This window comes from Fukomys damarensis, unplaced genomic scaffold (assembly GCF_012274545.1).
Source record: "Fukomys damarensis isolate Sample0158 unplaced genomic scaffold, DMR_v1.0_HiC HiC_scaffold_12, whole genome shotgun sequence".
NCBI lineage: Eukaryota > Metazoa > Chordata > Mammalia > Rodentia > Bathyergidae > Fukomys > Fukomys damarensis.
Genome location: NW_022900924.1, coordinates 6,994,892 through 7,017,696, shown reverse-complemented (window position 1 = coordinate 7,017,696; position 22,805 = coordinate 6,994,892). Strand labels below are relative to the sequence as shown.

General features: G+C 45.6%; 1 protein-coding gene across 4 annotated transcripts in view; it reads left to right on the top strand.

The window, feature by feature from the left end:
* The window catches only part of Cabin1 (calcineurin binding protein 1), a 147,928-nt gene that overhangs the window by 21,092 nt on the left and 104,031 nt on the right, over nt 1–22,805 (top strand). For 3 of the 4 annotated variants that reach the window (XM_010603917.3, XM_010603919.3, XM_010603918.3), the window contains exons 8-18: nt 706–855; nt 3,305–3,591; nt 4,567–4,735; nt 6,856–6,992; nt 7,532–7,749; nt 8,947–9,025; nt 9,614–9,801; nt 10,850–11,002; nt 12,911–13,105; nt 16,542–16,784; nt 18,222–18,393. In XM_010603917.3, the coding sequence (XP_010602219.1) occupies nt 706–855; nt 3,305–3,591; nt 4,567–4,735; nt 6,856–6,992; nt 7,532–7,749; nt 8,947–9,025; nt 9,614–9,801; nt 10,850–11,002; nt 12,911–13,105; nt 16,542–16,784; nt 18,222–18,393 (1,991 nt within the window). The remainder of the gene's footprint in view (nt 1–705; nt 856–3,304; nt 3,592–4,566; nt 4,736–6,855; nt 6,993–7,531; nt 7,750–8,946; nt 9,026–9,613; nt 9,802–10,849; nt 11,003–12,910; nt 13,106–16,541; nt 16,785–18,221; nt 18,394–22,805) is intronic. The other variant, XM_010603921.3, reaches the window with a different exon arrangement.

Genomic DNA, 22,805 nt, shown 5'->3' with positions numbered 1-22,805 from the left:
ACTCCTCTTGCTCTCTGGTGTTCCTTCGTTCCCGGAACTCACCTGTCGGGGGTTAGTGGTTGTTTATCTCAATGCCTATTCCCCAGACTTTGTGTCTGTGTTTACATCTGTCCTGAGAGAACTAACCTTAGAGATGACAAACACATTAGATGTAAGTTATTTATTTTAGTTAGTTATTTATTTTAGTTAGTTTTATTTAGTTAGTTCTTAAAGGAGTGGCTGTGTGGGAGGTGGCATTAGGACAGTCTGAGCAGGAGGGCTGGTGTTACTGTGTCACCTCAGGCAGAGTATGACTGGGGGTGAGGGATCTGAGCCCTCAAAGCCCCTACCCTTTCTGTTTTAGGGGAATACCATTTTGGTGAGCTTGATTTATCTGATGGCTTTTTGTTGGGGCGGGCAGTATGGGATAAATTCTTTTAAAACTTTCTATAAGTGAGAGCATGATATGATTTTCTGTGGCTTTTCAGTGATATTGTTAATGCATCTGAAAATCCTTTCTCTGCCCAGTTGTGAATTTTTGGAAGGAGCAGTGGGTGTTAGTCATTTTCAGTGTATGTGGATATTAAGAATGCTGATTCCCGCCCATTTGAAGCTATAGACTCAAGGGGTTATTTTATATGTGGGAAGACCGAGTACAGATTAAAGGGTATTAACTTAAGTACATCAGCCTTGGCTTTGTATTTTCTCTCTCTTGCACATTTTCAGTGATATGTCGATTCACAATGTGTCAGTGAGCGCAGCCGAGACACAAGCCATTGTGGATGAGGCCCTAGGGCTGCGAAAGAAGAGGCGAGCGCTACTGGTGCAGGAGAAGGAGCCGGACCTGAAACTGGTGCAGCCCATCCCCTTCTTCACGTAAGTGGCCCCGCGGAGGGGGCCCTGGGAATGCTGGGTTGGCTGCTTGGCCCTGACGTGGGATACTGCCCTGCACAGGAAGGAGGAACCTCAGGCCTGCCTCGGGGCTGGTGCTATGGGAGGGGCTGGATGCACTGAGCAGAAGGCAGGAGACATGCACTGCTTGTTGGAGGACTGCTAAGAAGTCTCAACTCTTCCTCAGGCTCGCCTCGTCTGCATCATTTTTGCTCTTGCCATTGTTGACCCCAGCCACCTGCCACATTCCTGTAAGGCACCTTTAGAGTCTGCCCTAAACAGAGAGAAAAGAAAGTTCACATTTGTTAAGCACTTGCCAGCTTGGCGCATGCCTGTAATCCCAGCACTCGGGAGGCTGAGGCAGGAGGATCGCTGTGAGTTCGAGACCAGCCTGGGCTACATAGTGAGTTCCAGGTCAGTCTCAACTACATAGTGAGACCCTGTCTCAAAAAAAACCAAAAAAAAAAAAAAAAAAAAAAAAAAAAAAAAAGAAATAACAGTAAGAATCAACAAATAGAATCATATAAAATTAAAAAGCTTCTGCACAGCAAAGAAAACAACCAACAGAATGAAGAGACCAGGTGTGGTGGTGCATACTTGTAACCTCAGCACTTGGGAGCCTGAGGCAGGAGGATTGCTGTGAGTTTGAGGGCAGCCTGAACTCTGTAGCAAGACCTTGTCTCAAAAAACCAAAACAAACAAAGAGACAACGTCTTTGGGAAAAAAAGTTTACCAGCTAGTCCTTGGACAGAGAATATATAAAGAACCGAAAACAATTTGACCACTCAAAATAAGGGACCCTATCAAAAAATGATCAGCTGGGGGCTGGGAATTTAGCTCAGCAGCCCCGCGCTTGCCTTATAAGCACAAAGTCCTGAGTCTGATCCCTGGTACCAAAGAAAACAAAAGAACAAAAAATGATCAACTGAAGTGAACAGACACTTCTTGGAAGTACAGTTGGCCAATAAATATATAAGAAAATGTTTAACATCTCTGGCCATCGCAGAAATGCAAATTAAAACAACACTGAGATATTCAGTTTTACTCCAGAAAGAATGGCTATCATCAAGAAGTCGAACAATAACAAATACTAGTAAGACGGGTGAGAATGGGGAAAGGAACCCTTCTACATTGTTGGTGGGAATGTAGACTAGTTCAACCACTGTGGAAATCAGTATGGAGAGTCTTCAAAACATTAGAACTACAAATTTACCCAAGTATTCCCATTTTAGGTATCTTCTTGAAAAAGACTTCATATTACAGTGATATGTGCATACCCATGTTTATAGAAGCACAATTCATAATAGTTGAATCATGAAATCCTGTATATTTAACAGATGAATGGATAAAGAAAAATATGGTATTTATACATAACAGAGTACTACTCTGACATAAAGAAGGATAAGCTTGAGTCAGTTGTAGGAAAACAGGTGCATCTTGAAACCATAATGCTAAGTGAAATAAATCAGACACACAAGATTAAATACTACATGGTTCTCTTGTATGAATAGAGAGCAAAATAAAAGATAGATACAGGGCCAGGAATTTAGCTCAGTGGTGCCACTGCCTGCCTCATAAGCACAAGGTCCTGAGTTTGATCCACCATACCAAAGGGGAAAAAAAAAAGATACAGTAATAGAAAAGAGAGTTCTTTTGCAAATGGGAAGGGGACCAAGAGATGGAAGGAGGGAGGGGATGCACGGGAGGGGATGCAAAAAGAACAGAGATATGTTATGCACAAGTACCAATCCTCCACAAGGAATGTGATCACTATATACTATAAATATACTAATAAAAATAAAAATTGAAAAACTTTATTTAATATTTAATTATTTTCAGATCAGATGGCCTTTTATTAGTTATATGACTTTGAGGGTACTACTTGACCTCTTAAAAAGTGAAAAAAAATGAGTGTGCTTTGATATCAGCATTTTATTACTCCCCATGCACGCACGCGCATACACACACACACACACACACACTGCGCGCGCACACACACACACACACACACACACACACACACACACACACACACACACACACACAGAGGCATTATCACACGGTGGTCTGGAGCTTCTCTCCTAGATCAGACACCTGTGGCCAGCCCTGGCACTCCTGTTGTTAGCTGGGTGACCTTGGGGACATTACATGCTATTTCCTAAAAATAAGGAGAGCAGCATGCCTTCCTTGTAGGGTCATCATGACAATGAAATACAACATTAGAGACTTCTGCTGGGGTGAGAGCAGAGGATGCCAGGTCCCTGGTCCTGCTCTAGCTCAAGCTGCTCCATCTTCAGATGTCAAGTTTTGTCAGTTACAACAATGACAAAATGTTGTCTACCCCCGTGGAGGGTGCAGCTGGATACTGCTCTGCTGCCTCTCCGCAGGTTATTTGGACCCTGTGGCAGTGCTGACCTGGTGTGGCTCTTTGCAGGTGGAAGTGCCTTGGAGAGAGCTTGCTAGCCATGTACAACCACCTCACCACCTGCGAGCCCCCACGGCCCAGCCTTGGCAAGAGGATTGACCTGTCTGAGTACCAGGACCCAAACCAGCTGCCAGCGTCCTCCATGGTGGTGGTGCCTGTCAGTGTGATCCAGCCCAGCCCTGTCAGTGCCAACCCTGCTGTAACAGTGGCTGAGCCTGTGCTTTCCTATGCCCCTGTGGCTACAAACAGCTTCCCACTACATAGTCCTGGCCTGCTGGACACAGGTGCTGCTATGGGTGAGCAGCCCTTTTGGAACTGACCCGTTGATGAGTCCAGTAGGAAAGAAGTGCTTTTCCAGGGAGATGAGTTGTGCTCCTCCTTATGGCCTAAATGAAAGTGGGAGCAGCTAGCCCTGTAGAGGAGCCGTCAGCTTGCTGCAGAACTAGTGCTTCAGCACTCAGGTACCCAAAGATGTAGCTGCTTGCTCATTGATCACCCCACTCCCAGGCTGGCTGCTCAGTCATGGCATAGAAGTCCCTCCCTCTTGTGATGTTGGTATTGGTAGGTCCCTCTTGCTGCCTGTGTGTTCTGAGTTCTTTGACTTCAAAAACTGTAAGTAAAGTCACCACCCGGTGTGATAGTACAGTTCTGTACTGTTGTAAGGCTTTTTATTATCACTAGAGTTTAAAAAAAATTGATACCTGTCACTGCCAAAAAGTATCTGATGGGCCAGGAGTTTAGCTCAGTGGCGTTGGGCCTGCCTGCAAGTGCAAGGTCCCGAATTTGATCCCTGGTACCCAACAAAAAAGAAAAAATGCTGGGCGTGGTGATGTACACCTGTAATTCCAGCACTCTGGGAGGCTGAGGCAGGAGGATCGATGTGAGTTCGAGACCAGCCTGGGCTACATAGTGAGTTCCATGTTAGTCTCAACGCTCCCCGCCAAAAAAGATACCTTGCTCTTTTTGTATCATGTGGATAGGGTCATTGACACTGGCTCCCCTCCCAGGCACATTGAGTTCCAGTGGCTCTTGCTGCTAGCAAATATGGGGAATTTGGAGATCTGGCACATGGGCTTGTCAACTCAAGAAGAGCATGAGAATTAAGAGGTTTAAACTTAATTTTATTCAGGACTCATGTTACTGAAGAAAGATTTCTTATGTCAAAAAAGATTCCCCGCTGGTAGTTATAAAAGGAGAAAACTGACATGTCTGTGTGGTGCCTTTTTCACCCCTGCCCCCTTGTAAGGTTTTAATTTGTACTCTTTGTTAAGGTGATGTCTCTGGGGGAGATAAATCCAAGAAAGGGGTAAAGCGGAAGAAGATTTCAGAAGAATATGGAGAGACAGCCAAACGGAGGTCTGCTCGTGTTCGAAATACCAAGTGCAAAAAAGAAGAGAAAGTGGACTTTCAGGAGCTTCTGGTGAAGTTCTTGCCATCCAGGTACTGTGCGCACTTTTTCTGATTTGCAGAAATGAGCCAGTCTACAGACTGCCAGCCTCTTTCTCCAGTAGTATTTCTCATTCCAGTAGCATCCTCCTCTAGGCAGCTCCTTTGTTTTCACCTAACACCTGTGCAAGTATCTGATGTACATATCTCACTGGATTGGAATCTTGTGTTTTTCTTACCTCTCCCTGCTTCTGAACTTTCTGAAGGTCGGAGCTGTTACTTGTTTGTCTTTTGGGGACCAGGTACCTCTTGGATCCTTAGAAGATGAATGACCCAGGGAGCTAGAGGCAGCACACTTTTGTTAGTTTTACATTGTAGTGCCAAAGTACTTGAGAAGATCAGCTTAAAAAGAGAAAGAATTTGCTGGGCTTGAAGGTACCTGTAATCCCAGATACTTGGGAGGCTGAGGGAGGAGTATCGCAAGTTTGAGGCCCACCTAGGTAATTTAGTGAGGCTGTCTTAAAACAGAAACAAAAACAAAAAAAAAAGATTTATTTTGGCTTACATTTTCAGATGTTTCAGTCCCTGGTTTTTTGGCCCTGTACCTTTGGGCCTGTGACAAGCAGCACATCATGGTTGAAGTGTGTGCCAGGAACTGCTCACTTCATGGCAGCCAGTAGTCTTCCATTCTCATTTTGTCCTGTGACAGTTTATTTCAGTGGTAACTGTATCAAAGTTTGGAGGAGGAGCCAGAAGCTTTAGGAGGATTATAAATTTATTTTACAGCAGGATTCCTAATTTTTTACCTTTTTGTAGTAAAGGTTAAATGAGTAGAATAAAGGTTATTCTCAATATGCAATTGATACAGGATCAAGATGAGGATACCAGGCTTCTGATGAATTTTACTGAGGCTCAGTACCAGGAGAGGATTTCTTCTTTGTGGGATTTTTTTTTGGGTACCAGGGATTGAACTCAGGTCCTTGCACTTTCAAGGCAGGTGGCGGAACCACTGAGCTAAATCGCCAGCCTGAGGATTCCTTCTTGAGAGAGCTACAGGATTGTACTTCTGTTGACTGATCCCATCTTTCCCTTACCCATGCTGTCCTATCCTAAGATATTGTCTCCCAGCTCCCTTTATGGGGAGTGGTTTCTCCTTTATTTTACTTGGTTTCCTGTGAAGTTGCTTCTTCAAATGCTCAGGCAAGAACAGTGTGGTAATTTGGCTAATGGAATCTTCAGAGAGAGTGTATGCAAGAAAGTGAAGGAATGTACGAGTGCCTGTGTGTTTCTGCTGCTGAGTTGAGGAAAATCCACAAGGATGGTCAAACTTGGGAGGAGTTTGAAATAATGGTACTGCTAGGAGAGGCCTCCCCATCCAGAGGCTAGACCAGGATGGATGTTTTGAGAGGGACCATGGAGAGACTAACCTCAGAGAGTCCTGATGAATCCTTCACACTGTCACCCTCCACCCACTTTCTGTATGCTTGCTGGGCTCCCCTGAGGTCCTGGAACATGTGTGGTACCCTTTTGGTCTCTGCTTTTTTTGGTTTGGCTTTTTTGCATGGCCAGCCCTTCTCCTCTGATTCCAGCCTGAGCAACGCCCCTCTGATTGTACTGTAAGGCAGGGCCCTGTTTCAAGCATTCTGTTGCAGTTGGTCCTGAATTGGGTTATATTTATGTACCTGCTTATTGTCTGTCTCTCCCAATAGAAGAAAAATGTCCTGCATCTGGATATGATGCACTTAGGGAATGAGATGGGAATGAATGATGGTACAGACCAGGTGCCGGCTCATGAAGCCCTGGAGAGAGGCAGAGCCTCCCAGAGGCTGGGCTCTGGATCCTTCCATCCACCTGTTTTCGTCCTCTTCACCCTGGCTTAGATTTTGTTTCCCTACTGGGGGAGATGCAGATGGCTTGTGTCTATAGTGGTGTGGCCAGGCATGGTGGTGCACACCTGTAAACCAGTTACTTGGGAGACTAAGGCAGGAGGATTACAAGTTTGAGACCACTCTGGGCAAGTTAGCAAGACTGTCTCAAAAAATAAAAAGGGTAGGGATTAGCTCAGTGGTAGAGGGCTTGCCTGACATGTGCATGCCCCTGGATTCAATCCCCAGTATCACACATACACAAAAGAACGGGTGGTATAGCTTTTGTGACTGGTATATTCCATGCAGATTAAGAAAGCTGGACCCCGAGGAGGAAGATGATCCCTTTAATAATTATGAAGTCCAATCAGAAGCCAAATTGGAAAGCTTCTTGAGCATGGGGCCTCATCGACTGTCGTTTGACTCGGCCACGTTCATGGAATCTGGTAGGGCTCAGCAATGTGATCAATCACTGTTCAGAATAATTCTTCTCATTATCATCTGACCTGCCTGGGTTTTGCTTTGGAACAAAAGTCCTGGTGTGTTTTTAAAGTTTGGTCAAGAAGCTGCCTGGATTTGCCTTGGGCCTGAGCCCTTTATTCAGCTGGGAGGTCTGATGAGATGGATGGGCTCATACTCACTGTGTGACCTGAAGGCTCTCAACAAGGGTCTGGTATGCCTTGTGCATCAGACACTCTGCTTTGTATTTTGTGGGCATGATCTTACTCAGTGCACGTGGCAGCAGACAGAGTCAGCCCTTTCGATACCCACTGTAGACATGGCAATCTCAAGCGGCTTGCTCCCTGCCAGTGAGGGTTAGAGCCAGGCACTGAATCCTGGCAGCATGACTGACCTTAGCACTGCAGTGCTTACCTGGATTGAGTGGCGGAGGGAGGACACAGGGTCTCCTCTTCCAAAGAGAACAGGTGACCAGGAATGAGAGGTCGCCTTCATCCAGGTCAAATTGTTCTCCCTCCCTGGGCAGAGAAGCAGGATGTGCACAAGTTCCTGCTGGAAAACCTGACCAACGGGGGCATCCTGGAGCTGATGATGCGCTACCTGAAGGGCATGGGCAACAAGTTCCTGCTGAGGTGGCCGCCGGGCCTGGCAGAGGTCGTGCTCAGCGTCTACCATAGCTGGAGGAGGCACAGCACCAGCCTGCCCAACCCATTACTGAGGGACTGCAGCAACAAACACATCAAGGTTGGGAGCCTGCCGGGAGCCCATGTCAGTGTGGGGTCAGTCATGGCTGTGGGGCTGTGTTTAGCCCCCTGCTGCATCTACTTGTGGGTCTGGAATGTAGATCCCTGAGGGGTGAAGCAGGAAGTCATAGGACTTGATTTGTGCCCGGAAAAGCTCTTGGTGGATGAGTAGAGGAGGATATAGTGAAGGGTGTTAGTGGGTGCAGGGGACCCACAGAAGGCTGATTTGAGCTGAGTGTTCGTGGTATTTGATGCTGGCAGTGGTGCTAGAGTGGGGATGAACTGAATGTAAGTGTGAGGGACACGAGTTGTGGACCAGGCTTCTCGTGTTATTCATGGAGGTGGAAGAGAGCTTGCTGGGAGAGGTCTGGGGAAAGGGAAGCATTTAACTGTGTTTGAGGTGCCAAACTGTTACTCATTTTTTTAACAGGTGGGAAAACAGGAGAAGAGAGGTTAACTAGGGTGTTTGGGGGAGGAAAAGAGGGGCTTCCACCACTCCACCCCAGGCTCCTTTATGAGGCATCTTCCAGAGCTCAGGAAAACACGGGCTGCTCAGGCCCTTTCTCCTATTGGAGGCGGATGCCAAGTGTTGAGGTAGGAGCATAGAGAGCTGTCACGGCCTACTCAGGTGGTCTTCATGGCTGTGAGTCAGATTGGAGTTGACAGACTTAAGGGATATATGGGTCAGGGTTACCAGGGCCCCGCCGGGACTGCCTCCTGGTAGTTCTCTCCACTCAGCCTCGGTCACACCGGGGACAAAGTGGAGTAGTAGGAGCCAAGGCTTTGGTTGCCAGGCAAACCAGGTGCTCAGTCTTGCCTGCTAGCAGTTGCCTCTTTAAGCCTCAGCTTCCTCAATGGCCCTGTGTATGATGCAGCCCCATGCGCCCAGCACTGTAGTGTAGCTGTAACATCTGGCTTGACACATGGTAAGTGACAAGGCTGCTTCTTCTGTAGGATGGTTTCTTAGGACTCTGAAGAAAGGTCTCCTGCCTCTTGTTCCAAGTCTTATTCCACTGTAAATCAGTGCGCCTCTTTATATGTCCTGGCACGTATCTATTGATTATCACTTAGGAAGTGGAAAGTAGATAGAAGAAAGAATCATGTTTTATTGAATAGTAAGTTTTAGTATCGTTCCTCTCCCAGTGCTTTGGCAAGCCTCTGTGACTTTGTTTCTGACTTTCATGTGCCTGTCCTATAGGACATGATGCTGATGTCTCTCTCCTGTATGGAGCTCCAACTGGACCAGTGGCTGCTAACCAAAGGCAGAAGCTCTGCAGGTCGGTGGCTTTATGTTCTTTGATAGAGTAATGTTCTGAACCCTAGCAGGCTGGAGGAAGTTAAAGTGGGGAGGCTGAGTCATGATGGACTTTGGGCTTAACATCTGCAGCGGGCGTATTTCCTGAGTTGGTTTGTTAGGGTCCCAGAGAAATCTCCTGGACACTCAAGGAGTGGTTAGCAGTAGCTGATCCCCAGAGGGAGTCACTTGCCTGCTTTAGCTGTTTTCAGGATTAAAAGAAGCTGGATATCAGTTTCAGAGTGACGAATCAATTCTTTATGTGTCCTGAGTACTTTTTCCAGATGATTTAGATCATTCTGACTTTTCACGTACCCTCCTGGCAGAATGGAGATGTGCTCAAAGCCCGTAAAATTGGCACCCCCCCCTTTACCCCTAGGTTCTCTGAGTCTCTGCCTGATTGGTCTGATCTCTGTTGCCTGCTGTTCGGGGGGCTGTAAGGCTCCAAGGGGCTCAGGGTATCCATAGAGATTGAGGGTCAATATTGTGAGGGCTGAGAATAACCTCTGGGGAGCAGAAGGGCATGTGGATGCTGCACACGAAGGTGACTTGTTGGCCTGATGCTTTTCAGTGTCTCCTCGGAACTGCCCTGCTGGTGTGGTGAATGGCAGATTTGGTCCTGACTTCCCAGGAGCCCACTGCCTGGGTGACCTCCTGCAGCTGTCATTTGCTTCATCCCAGCGTGACCTGTTTGAGGATGGCTGGCTGGAATTTGTAGTCCGTGTTTACTGGCTGAAGGCTCGTTTCTTGGCACTGCAGGTTGGTTTCACTGTCAGGACCTGACGGAGTATAGAATATTGGTGTGTGTGAGTTCATGTGTTCATACACAGAACCTACCTAGGCACTGGGCTTGGCACGAGGAAGTGGGGAGTGGTATTGAATTGTCAGCAAGTCAGAAATCTAAGTCAGGCTTCTAGTTTGTAAAGCACCTCACCTGAACCACAGAGCTCTAGATACCCCGATAGACCCCATCTCAAAGATTGCCTTGCTTAACTCTTTATTTATATTTCCCGAGAAGAGCCCAAGCAAGTAGATGAGTAGAAGCAGAGCTTTCTAGGAGGGAATTGTCCACCTGTTTTGTGAGAGTTCTAGGAAAACTTCTGGATAGGCCGGGATACGTTGGCTGTTAGCCACACCTAGCACTGAGTAGTACCTGGTGCTCTGTGGTGGCATGAACCAAAGATAGCCGGGGTCTCAGCAGCAGCGTTTCTTTCTGAGGGAAGTAACATTGTTTAATGTAAGGAATATCAGTTCTAGAATTAGGACAGTTTTAGATTCTAATCCTGGCTCTACAAGATACTGGTCGTCTTCAAGAGTCTTCAGTGTCCTCACCTTAACATAGGTTAACAGTGTTCCCCTCACAGTTTTGGTATGCGTCTTCATTGACTCATTCAGTTAGTCCGCAAATATCTGTTGAGCTCTAGTTCTGTGCCAGACCCTTTTGGGGGGTATAGAAGTAATTGCATTAAAACCTTGCCCTAAGCACCCACAATTCAGTGAGATCAGTAATGTGAGGACCTTGGCACAGTGCAGTCAGTGCCCTCTGCCTTTTGCCCCTTAGTCTGTCTGTCTGTTTCCATTTTTCTTTTGTTTGCACTCTCTTAATTATTTTTTAAAAATTTATTAGTATGTGTTTACAGTACATGTATTCATGTGAATAATATAGCTTGTTTCCTTTTTTAATCCTTTTCCTTTCCTGCTCTCTCCCTCCTCTAATTCCCCTTTCCCTTTGTTGTTCTTGTTGATACTGTTCACCTTAGTTCATCTCTGTGGCATATAATATTAACTTTGTATTTATTCTGATTAGGGAGACATGGAGCAGGCCCTGGAAAACTATGATATCTGCACGGAAATGCTTCAGAGCTCTACCGCAATCCAGGCAGAGACAGGGGCGGAGCAAAGGGACATTATCATTCGACTGCCCAACCTCCACAATGACTCCATTGTTTCCCTGGAGGAGGTGAGTGGAGCTTTTTAATGGTGTTTTCTTGGTCAGAGATTTATTCTGAATTGGCCCAGTTAAACCAGGCCTGGCCTGCCACTGAGGAGTGAAACAGCTGCCCATGTGCTGATCAGGGCTCCTGCAGGGAAGGAGGAGAGGTGTAGGAGAGGCAGCTCTAGCACACTACAGTTCATAGACTGCCCTGATGGTGTTCTCCCCTGATGCAAAGCTTGTCTAAGTGGCAGGCCTGAAATAGCGTGGCTCTTGCTCAGCTCTTTTGGTTTTGAGTGGTAGCATCCCTCAGAGATCTGGAGGGAACTGTTAGCTGGTGCAGACCTGTGCTGATCTGGCCACGGGCCTGGAACAGCAGTACGCAGTGCATACATCAGGCTTCATCCTTTTGGCGCTTTTCTCATGGTGCAGCCTCAGCCCTGCCATAGATCTGCATCTGTGATGTGTCTACAGTGGACCCTTGACTTATGAACTCAGTTCCTTTGTGAGGGCTGGTTGTAACTCAAGTTGGTTATAAGTCAAGACTTTTTCCCATAAGAAATAATGGAAATACCTATAATGCATTCTGAATCTCCCAAAGCACCTTCTCATAATAAAAAGGGTTGTATAATGTGCACAGTTTACCAGAAGCACTCATAGTTTTCCTAGTATATTCACCAAAAAGTTATAAATGTGCCTAGTTTGCCAGGAATGACAATTTCGTACTGTACTCACCATTCAAGTTGCCATCTTTGGTTTGCAGGAAGGGAGGATGAAATGGAACGTGGTTGTTAGGAAGGAGAGTCCCCTTCCATGAGAACATCAGGAATCTGGCTGTACTACCTCTTCTAACGCTGTTGATCATGACTTACTAATTTGAGTAACACCTTGAGCAGCCCTAGCTTCCTTATACAAATCTTTTCTCTTTAAGATTGTTGAGATGTGGCATGTGGAAGTTTAAGGCCAGCCTCTACTACATAGTGAGACCCTGTTTCAAAAAAAAAAATAAAATAAAAGATTATCTGGATGGTAGATTTCTACATGCAGTACATATTAGCGAGATTGGTTACATGAACACCATGCTCCTATTTCTCCATAATTTCCTTCTTCACTTTGATTGTGGCTGCTGTCTTTCCCTTCACTTCCTTCTTTAGCTTCTTTTCTAGCTTTTTGGGGGCCATTTTGATAGCAGTAATTACAGCAATTATATAAAGCACTGACTGAAATCATGTCCATAAACTCGCATATCTGGGCTCAGACCGATGCTTATGTGTACTTAAATGTGCTTTTATGGCATTGCGAGTCTTTGTTTATAACCGCATAAGTGGCCAGCATTTGGGTCATAACTCAAAACTTTGGTTGTAAGTTAAAACTGAAATTCTGGTCGTAACCCAAGTTGTTCAAGTATTAGGCCAGTTGTAACTTGAGAGTTCACTGTACATTGGCTGATTGTCACCCTCAGTCTCTTTCAGGTTTGTTTCAGGGCAAGTCCAGGTTCAGTGCCCTGCTCTCTGTGCTGGACTGTCAGGCTCTGTGGGTCAGTAATGTGTGCCAACCTCTGGCTCCAGTCTCTTAGTTTCTGGCCGCCTGACACTCTGGTTCTGTAAGTCTGGTTTGCTGAGCTGTGACTTTGAGGCTGTCCTTTTATTTTGGCAGAAACTATTCTGGAAACGCTCTGCTTCTGCAGTGGTTTTTAGGTCTGAGTGTTTGTTTTTAAAGAGTTAAATGCCTTGACCTTATCATAGACACTTTAAAAAGCATATCCATTTTGGTGAACACTGACAAATCAGGGAAGAGTCTTAATCATTTTGGACCTGTGAGTGTGGGGAGTCTGATTTTGTCTTCTTCATCTGTATGAGAGAAATGCAAACACTGGCCAGGCTCAGGAGGATATAAGGGGTTTGCCCTCAGGCAGCATTTCTGGACCTTTTGCAGATTGATAAGAACCTGAAGTCGCTGGAACGCTGCCAGTCCTTGGAGGAGATTCAGCGGCTGTATGAGGCTGGTGACTACAGAGCTGTTGTGCATCTGCTCCGCCCCACTTTGTGCACCAGTGGCTTTGACCGGGCCAAACACTTGGAATTTATGACCTCCATCCCTGAGAGACCAGCCCAGCTGCTTCTGCTGCAGGTGTGTGCTCTCTCGTCTGTGTCTCTTATACCTGCTTGTACCTTCTTAGCTTATACAGTGTGTTAGTTCTGTAGCGGCTGAGAGTAGCCCTTGAGAACACACTTAGAAAAATGGGAGTCTAGGAGCTGGGGAGTTAGCTCAGTGGTATCACCGCCTGCCTCACAAGCACAAGGACCCAAGTTTGATCCCTGGTACCAAAAAAAAAGGGAAAATGGGAGTCTAAACTGCCAACTCAGCCTCTAGAAAGATTCTAGACTGGTGATCTAGTCAAGACGGGAGGAATATTAGGTTCTGGAAGTGTAAGTTCTAGTGTTTTGTGTGGCTCAGGATCAGCCCCACATTTGACTTTGCAATTCTGCATGTCAGGAAGGAAAGAACGTTAAGATGTCATCCATTCATCTACACATTTGTTCATCCGTCTTCGTTTTTATTGCTTTTTAACAACTAGCAAATAGATGTAAAGTAGATGAAATATGTGTGCAGTGTAGAGAAACAAGATAAAAGGGTGTAGTGGTACATGCCTATAATCCCAGCACTCTTGAGAGGCTGAGCAGGATGATTGCAAATTCAAGCCCAGTCTAGGCGACTTAGCAACGTAAGTTGTGAGACCCTGTGTCACAAAGAGCCCCCGCCCAAGAAAAGGAAACCAAAATGGGGTGGTAGCTCAGTACAGAGGGCTTGAGCTCAATCCCAGTAAAACACACACACAAAGACCCACATGCAACACAGTTGAAGAGAAAGATTAGCAGGCAAGCACCAGCTCTGGCGGAAGGGGTCAGACAGGAGATCTGACCTTCATTATCATATCAGGCGGTGTATGGGAAGGACTGCTGAGAGTTCCTGGGTAGGAGGATGTGTGTAGCTAAGGAGAAAGAGAGGAGAGGCCAGTTCTTGGCACCTCTGTAGATCGGCCCCAACCCTCGACATCATCTTGCCCTGTAGTTGTCATCAGTTACTTTATTTGCCAGGCAGCTCCACTGATGGGGGAGCAGCTGTTCAGATGGTCACTGAAGAGCAGTAAGGGAAGCGCTCAACTTTTGTGAATAAGTGATTCTCTGTTATTGTTCAGTATATCTTTTCTTTTCTTTCTTTTTTTTTGGTTTTTTGAGACAGGGTCTCACTATGTTGAGACTGACCTGGAACTCACTATGTAGCCCAGGCTGGTCTCAAAATCATAGCAATCCTTCTGCCTCAGCCTCCAGAGTGCTGGGGTTACAGATGTGCGCCACCGTGCCCACCTTTGTTCAGTATTGGCTGTTTTCTTATTCATTGGTGTGCTTTTTGTATGTTAAAGATACTAATCTTTTTCTTATCAAGTCTTGTAAATATTTTTTGCCAGTGTGGTACTTACTCTTAAACTGTGGCTTTTATTTATCTTTTAATCTGTTTTTACAAGCAAAAGCAAAAGTCCTTTTTACCCCAGTATTGGGGATCAAAGCCAGAGGTTGTGCGTGCTAAGCACGTACTCTACCCACTGATCTGCATCTCCGGACCTGAAATTTTATGTTGGGAAATCTTTTGATGTTCGCATATGTTTATGGTTTTGTTTGTTGGGGTTTTGTTTATTACACTCAGACAGCCTGGAAAAATACTCATGTACTTATTTCACATACATGTCTTGAGCTCCCCTGGGGTGATTGGCACTGGAGGAGGGGAAAGCCCCTGATAGAACCCATGTTCTATAGGGGAGGCAGGCAAGAAACACAAAAGCAGAGATAAAAAGCACATTTGACCTTGTTTGCTTTTAGTGTTATTCATGTTTTACATTTGTCTTATTTTCTCTTGTGTCTGTAGAGGGGAGGGGTCAGGTTTGGAATCCTCCCCACTAGGTTTGTGAATGCCGTCTCCCAATTTAAACACGTCATCTTGTATGTTCCTCAGTATAATTGTGTAGTTTTCTTCCTGTTGGGTTAATTCTTAGGTCTTAATTTTTTTTTGGTTGCTATTTCGGGAGGGATCTTTTTTTGGTCATTATATTTTCTAGCTGTATGTTGCCAGTTTCTAGGAACCCTATTGGTTTTTGCCTGTTTATTTTGAATCCAGATGCTTCACAGAATTCCCGTGATTTAGGGTCATTTTCTTTTTGTTTGGGCAGACCATTGTGGTGCCCAGTCAGTGGTAGTTTGGTCTCCACATTCGTTGGTAGCTTTTCTTCATTTTTTCAGTTCTGTTTGGCCTAAAGCCCCGGGGATTGTGTCATGTTAGAGCACTGCTGGCCATCCTTGTCTCTGATTTTTACAACCCGAGGAAGTACATTTGTAGCTTAAGGCCAGTGGTGTTTATTTGCCTTTATGCCTTCAGTGCTTTGACCAGGGCGGATCAACTCAGGTTTGGACCCCACAGCTACACTCTACGGGCATCTCCCACCTCAGTGGCCTCTTGCTCGAGGGTGCTGGCTTCTTCTAAAGAAACAGGCTCCCTTTTCCTGGTGATTAGGGCTGACAAATTGGAGGAGGTTTTGATCTGTTTTCAGACATTGCAGCACATTCTAAAGGCAGGATGTTTCTGCTTTCGTACCTGTTGGTGTCGTCCCAGAGAATGGCAGCTGCACATGTCAAGGTAGGCAGGAGCTACTGCTGGGCCTGGACTCTAGGGAGATGAGAGCCCAGTGAGGCGCCAGACAGCAGGTGCTTGCTGCTGGTCCAACAAGCAGCCCACCAGATCTGTGAATTCATAGACATGCTGTGTTTTTCCACGTACCATCTGGTTATGAGAGTCTGAGATCCCAGGTGTTTAAATGGAATGCACTTTTGTAGTGTAGTCTAGTCCTCTCCCTTCCCCCATTGCAAAAAGTGATGGCTTCCAAAGGGGAGATGCTAAAATAGAAGTAACATCAGTTCGTGGGATATTCATGTTACTTCTGAGGGGGTGATGAGCGGCTGAGGTTGAGAGGGGCTCATCGCTTTGGCCCCGCCTTGGCATGGGGGAGGAGAGGGCTCATAGATGGTGACTTTGGTGCTGCCTCGCCGCTTGCCCTTGCTGTGGCCTTGCTTCAGACCTGCCTCTGCTGAGACCATTTCTCCCTGCCAGCCTTCACCTGTCCTGCTCCAGAGCTCCCTCCACAGCCCTGGCACTGGAGGGATGTGGTACCTGGAGGGAGAGCAGGCAGATGTCAGAGTTCCACAGTCTGATCTTGGCCACTTGCCAACTCTGTGGCCTCTTTCCCAGAAGCCCTGCTTATAAATGGGGAAGATGAGGTACAGAGATGAAGTGCCTTTCTGAAAGCCCTCTGGCAGGTGGCATGCCATGCTGCCTTTGCATACAGGTGACCATTGGCCTCCAGGAGGCCTCACGATTGTGTGAAGGCTGTGCTGCACTAGGGGTACCTTCTTTTTTGTCTTATTCCCTGTTTCTCCCCTAGCTGTCCCTACCTCAGTCTGAGACTCGTGTGCTGAGCTCATAGTATATGTTTCAACTTTCTTCTTCTTATGCTCAGGACTCCTTGCTCCGGTTGAAGGATCACCAGCAGTGTTTTGAATGCTCTGAGGTATCTCTGAATGAGGCTGTCCAGCAAATGGTGAACTCAAGTGAGGCTGTAGCCAAGGAGGAGTGGGTGGCCACAGTGACCCAGCTGCTGCTGGGTATCGAGCAGGCACTCTCTGCAGACAGCAGTGGCCACATCCTGAAGGAATCGTCCTCTACCACTGGCCTCATCCGGCTCACCAATAACCTCATCCAGGTAGCCCCTGTCTCCTCACCCCACCCTGCTCCAGCAGGTATGTGGTTATGATGCTTTCTTTCTTTTTTTTTTGGTTTTTTGAGACAGGGTCTCACTACGTAGTTGAGACTGACCTGAAACTCACTATGTAGCCCAGACCACTATGTGGTCTCGAACTCACAGCGATCCTCCTGCCTCAGCCTCCTGAGTGCTGGGATTACAGGCATGTGCCATCATGCCCGGCTATGATGCTTTCTTCTTTAGTAGCTCCCTGGCTTTCACTGTGAATTAGGCACCCCCGAAGGGGCACATTAGCTTCTCTGGCTGGAACTTTTGAGACCTGAGGAAGTGGATATTCACAGGCTTCTGATCTCCCTGGAGCTGGTTGGACCTGGGGGTTAAAGATAGTGTTGCATTGGATATGACAGAGTTATTCTAGCCCACTCCTCTTAGAAGAGAGGAAAAAGGCTCAGGGGGAGGTGCAGGCAGAGTAGGGGCTCAGCCCAGGCCTATGGACTCCCTGCCAGGGCTCTCCGTCACGTGTGCCACCCTGGTACTTCTAGCTGAGGGATAGTCACAGCACCCTGCATCATCCAGGTAGGCTTTGAGGCAGAGAGCTACCCCCGAGCCACCCTCAGGTCTCTCTCTAACTTCCACTCAGGCCATAAGTAGGTCCTGCCATACCCACTTTCTTTGCATCTTTAGCTTTTGTTTCTTCCTTCCATCTTCCTTGTTCTGCTTTAGTCCAGGCCACTGCTGTCTTCTTGCATGAACTATGACAGCACACACCTTCCTGCCTGTCTACCCTTCCTGCCCAGCCACCAACCTGACACAAAGGTGCTTTTCCAAAAGTGAAAAATGAAAAGATGGCTGTGTTCCTTTCTTCCTTAAAATCATGCCCATTTCCTCTGGGTAATGTGTGTCCAAGGTACTCTGACCCTTCTGCCTGCCTGTCTTTCCATTTCCACTTCCTTGGCTGCAGCCATTCCGGGCCATCATCTGGGGTGCCTACTACAGGTTTGTTCTCTCCTCACACTCTGTCCTCTTTGGGTGTCAGGTAAAGCACAACCCCTCATCTAGACATCTCTTCTTAAGGGTTTGCTTTTATCTGCCCGACTCCTCCTCTGTGGCTCCCTAATCTTGTGTGTGTTCTCATTGCAGCAGCTGACAGACCTTTAGCCCACTTGTAGTTTGCCCAATTGCTCTCTCCTTCCAGGCTGGTCTGCGTTATACAGTTAGTAACTGTCGTGTCACGAGGAAAGATGGTGCGTGACTGTCACTGGGCGCTGTGAGGGCCTGTCTGATAATAAGCTGGGGTGCTGCTAGAACAGCATTTCCATATTAGAGCATTGGGGGTGGGAAGCCCTCCTCTCCTAGGGGACCCTGCCATGGGGGCTCATTTCAGGAGGGCAAGGGGCAGAATTTGCCCCTTTATAACACTCCCATGTCCCCCGCCAGGTCATCGACTGCAGCATGGCTGTGCAGGAAGAGCCCAAGGAGCCCCATGTCTCGTCAGTGCTGCCCTGGATCATCTTGCACAGGATCATCTGGCAGGAGGAGGACACCTTCCAATCCCTGTGTCACCAGCAGCAACTCCAGAACCCGGCGGAGGAAGGTGCGCTGGTAGCAGGTGTGGTGAGGACAGGCCCTGATCCACATGTTCTTGACCCTGGCCTCAGCTCCAAGGCTTGAGACTCTCTCAGGTACTGTAGGCAGGCCTGGAGCTCCCTGTGACAGGGTTTCACGTGATTCTACGTAACAGACAGAAGCAGAAGCTTTCCTGTTCCTTACCTCAGTAAATTCACTGTGGGCAGGAGGCATGGACATGTGACATACACATCTGGTCCCGGTAGCAGCCTGGAGGGAATGTGTCAAGGAAAAGGCTTTAAGGAGTGCTTTGAAGTGCGTCATATGCTGACTCCTCCAGTCCCCATGGTAGCCTGAGACACGGGAAGCCAAGGGCAGTGTGAAGCAAGCACAGGTTCCACATCCCTACCGTCACTTCTCATTTCACCTAATCTGTGTCTTTTTTTCCATGTCCATATTGGAAATAAAGGCACCTTCCTCAGTTATTGTTCCTAGGACAAAATGAGGTCACAAAGTCATGAAGCACCAGGGTAAAGTAGTGCCTGGCATGTGGAGGTTGCTAAGTGATGAGCAGAATTAGGAATTGAGAAGCAGGGAGGGTGAACCTGGGACCCTTAGTGGAGATGGTACTTGAACCGTGGTCAACACAGTGGTAGAAAATGTGCTGAATTGAAGAAACTGTATCACAACAAACACTGAAAACAAACATTGCCTATTATCCTGCCACGGATTATATAGCTGTAATAATAAACGTGTATGCATTTATTCAGCTAACTTAAAAATAAGTTTATTGGGGAATTTCCCTCAGTACGTAGCTTGTAAAACAAGAAAAGTGGAAAAGAAAGGAAAGCTATTCCAACTGCCCAGAGAAACATGTGATTTGTCTCCTTCCATTCACTGCTTCTATAATTTTGTTGATTCCTCAGATATTTCTTAGCTGCTCACTACATATTCAGTCTCTGAATAGGACCCTTCTGGCCTTGACAGGTTCATGGTGGGAGGAGACAGATGAGTTTTTGGACAGTGCCAGGCCGGTGAAACTGACTGAGAGGAGGGCACCTGAGGCTGCCCCATTGAGATGGTGGTTGGGCTAAGGACGAGGGAGAGCAGAAGCAGAGTGTGCCTGGTGGATCAGGACTCAGAGAGCTTCAGGTCCAGCAGGAATCTAGCCAGGGGGTTGGGCCAGATTGCAAAAAGCTTTTAGACTCTACATTGTGAAGTGGCTCCTGTTTTGCTCCATAGTCTTTTCTGTATAAAACATCCTGTACTGAGCTGACCACCTGCTGAGTCTTTAGGAAGATTTCAGTATTGCTTTCTTATAGGTCATTCTATAGTAACACCTTATGCGTATCTTTTTATTTCTGCTCAGTTTTTTTTTTGTGTGTGAATTTTTGAGAATGAATACTTTTAGAGCTCTTGACAAACTACCTCATTGCTTTCCAAAAATATATATATTTTTTTGTACCAGGGATCAAACTCAGGACCTTGAGCTTGTGAGGCAGGCGCAGTGCCACTGAGCTAAATCCTTGGCCTCCAAAAAGATTTTTATAGAGAAAAATACATAAGATTAACAACTATATTATTATTTTTCTTGATTCTCCTTTCCCCCAAAATTAATTATACAAAAAAATATATATAGTTTAAAATTTTTCCAGGAAAGAAGGAAAAAGAAATGCTCAAATGCCTTCAACTTTGAAAAGTACATCAAAGAGAAAGAAAAGATTCTGATAGACTGGAAGCAGGTGTGGCTCTGTTCCTTCCTGTCCCTCTTTAGGTAAACTGAGAGAAGACATTACTGTATATTGACCAAATCCTTGGAAATATTAATAATATCCTCTTGTTTGTAGAGAGCAGATTGATGGAGAAGCTCATCCATATTACCCTGGCCATTAGCAGAAGCGAGAAGGGCTTCTAGGTCCTTCCATGACCAGACTGAGTTGAGGGATGAGTTCAGGAAAAAAATACACTTCTGACCGGGTGGTGAGAGGCTTGGTGAGGGCATTGTCACATATTGAGCTCTCTGGAACCAGATATGGAGACATGATTTGTTAGGGATTGATACTTACAAAAGAAGGTTAAGAGGTAGGAGGGTTGGGCAGAGGGAGAAGTTGAAAGCCTGTGGTGCAGGCCTAGCAAAGCCTTGGCCAACTGGCAGGGAGCTTGGAGTGAACAGTTTTCCATCAGAGCTGTTCTTCCATGCTGGACTGAGGTAGCCAGGCCTTTATATTCCTATCTCACTCAGTCACTGGCTGTGGACTTCTACAGGAAGTGCTGTCCTCCAGTGAGGTGAGTTCTGTAGTGCAGCAGACACTGAGGGAGCTGACAGCTGGAGGTAGCAAATTCTGCCTAAGTGGACGGGGCGTTCCTCAGAAGATAGAACAAAACCTATATTCTCCCCTAACCAGGAAGGTGGTGGCAAAAGAAAAGATTGACTATAGCGTGTAAAAATTCAAGACAAAAGAAAACAAGAAAAACCACAGATGAATTCAGCCTAGAAGAGAACACACACTAAGGAAGAGAGGCAGAGTTCCTATAAATGGTTTGCACGAGAAACTAACTTATTTAAAATTTGAATTAAACAGAATGAAATGAAAAGGAAGATTGTATAACTGAAGGAAAACCTTGTAAACCAGATCTCACCATTAAAAACTTGCAAGAAACTGAAAGTGTAAATAAGTATTAAAATGAATAATTGATAATGTGAAATAGGAAGAAAAGGTCCAAAGGGGTAGGGGATGTGGGAGGGTAGGGGAAAGGAAAGAGAAGGGCAAGGAAAAAATGAGAAAAGGAGAAAATAGAAACAGGGGTGGAAGAGTTGAAGGGATGGCAGCAGAATGGGCGGGCAGGTGGGGGGGACTTACCATCCCAAATGGCAAGGAGCAGAATGAATATGACTTAAACAGAAATGAATGGATGCAGCTACAATCTTGAGGCATTAGAGGGAAGATGATAGAGTTGGAGGACAGAGATGGTGCAATGTAAGGACAAGTGGTGCCCACAATGGAAGCACTCCAGCAGTGAAACAGGAGGAACCACCTCCATGTCAAATACAGAGCAGTATCTGAATAGAGCAGAAAGAGAATCTACAGATTCCAAATATGTAGTAGATACCAAGAGGAATTGATACGCAGCAATCCGTATCAGTCATAGCCTAGTTAAACATCTACTTTAAGGATAAAGATTATTTAGGTTTCTAGGTTGAACAAGCAATTTATTTGTCTATATGGGGCCAAAAATGAGACTCATTTCAGAAGATAGAACTCCTAGCAGTGTTTCGTGCAGTTGGAGTGACGTCTGTAAGTCTACCTAGTTCTCAAGATATCTAGTAAAATTGTAATTGTGATGGTAACAGATATTTACAAACAGGAATGCTAGCTTCCATGAGCAATTCTTACGAATGATTTAAGTCAGTAAACCAACATGAAAATGGCAAATCCATAGGAGAGAGTTATGATGAGCACCTAGTTCACTTAGAATTGGAGTTGAGAGAAAGCATTTGGCTGGTTACAGAAATGTTATAAATCCAGATTCTCTACAACAAAACTGAGAGGTAAGGAGAAAGGAAGTGTTACAAACCTACCTAATGATTTTGGTAATACTCATTTGATGTCTTTAAAAATAGAAACTAAAAGATCTATAAAAAATGGGAATGTTTTGAACTTCTGAATGGTTACCTGACCTTTTTTTTGTTGTTGTTAGTACAGTGGTTATACTGTTTTTGATGGTCTGAACAATAGTAAAAAATACAAAACATTTCATGAAAAACATTTCTACCTGGCATGGTACCTCCTGGTATTTTCTTTTCTGATATGTTCTGTTTTTTGTTTTTTGTTTTTTTTTTTTTGGTACCAGGGATCGAACTTGGGACCTTGTGAGGCAGGTGGCAGATCCATTGAGCTAAATCCCTGGCCCTTGATATATTGTTTTAATCAACTAAAAATGCCAGTAATAAGCCTCTAATAGATTATAGCCCAGAATTTAAATATACTGAGGATTTTTAAGGAATTAGTAATAATTTAATGATGTACACATACTTAACTGAAATTTAGTAGTTCATACCCCTCCGCCTTTTTTTTTATACTGGGGATTGAACTCGGGACCTTGCACTTGCCAGGCAGACAGCAGAACCACTGAGCTAAATCACCAGTCCTCATTTTTTCCCTTTTCCTTCTGTACTATTCAAGTACACCGAAATATAAAAATTTTTAGGAAATGGTATGTGTAGTGTGGGTACCATTGTTATAAATTTATTTGTGCCTTTCTTTCAAAATGCCTCACATATCCACAGAAAGGTGCTTTGAGTGACAGTCACCCGATAATCAGCATTGGTTCTCTGGAGGCTAGTGTTTTGGTGAATGAAGTATTCCTTATTTATGTTTTCCTGTATGACTTGAACTGCTTTTTATTTTATTTTATTTTATTTTATTTTATTTTATATTTTATTTTATTTTTTGA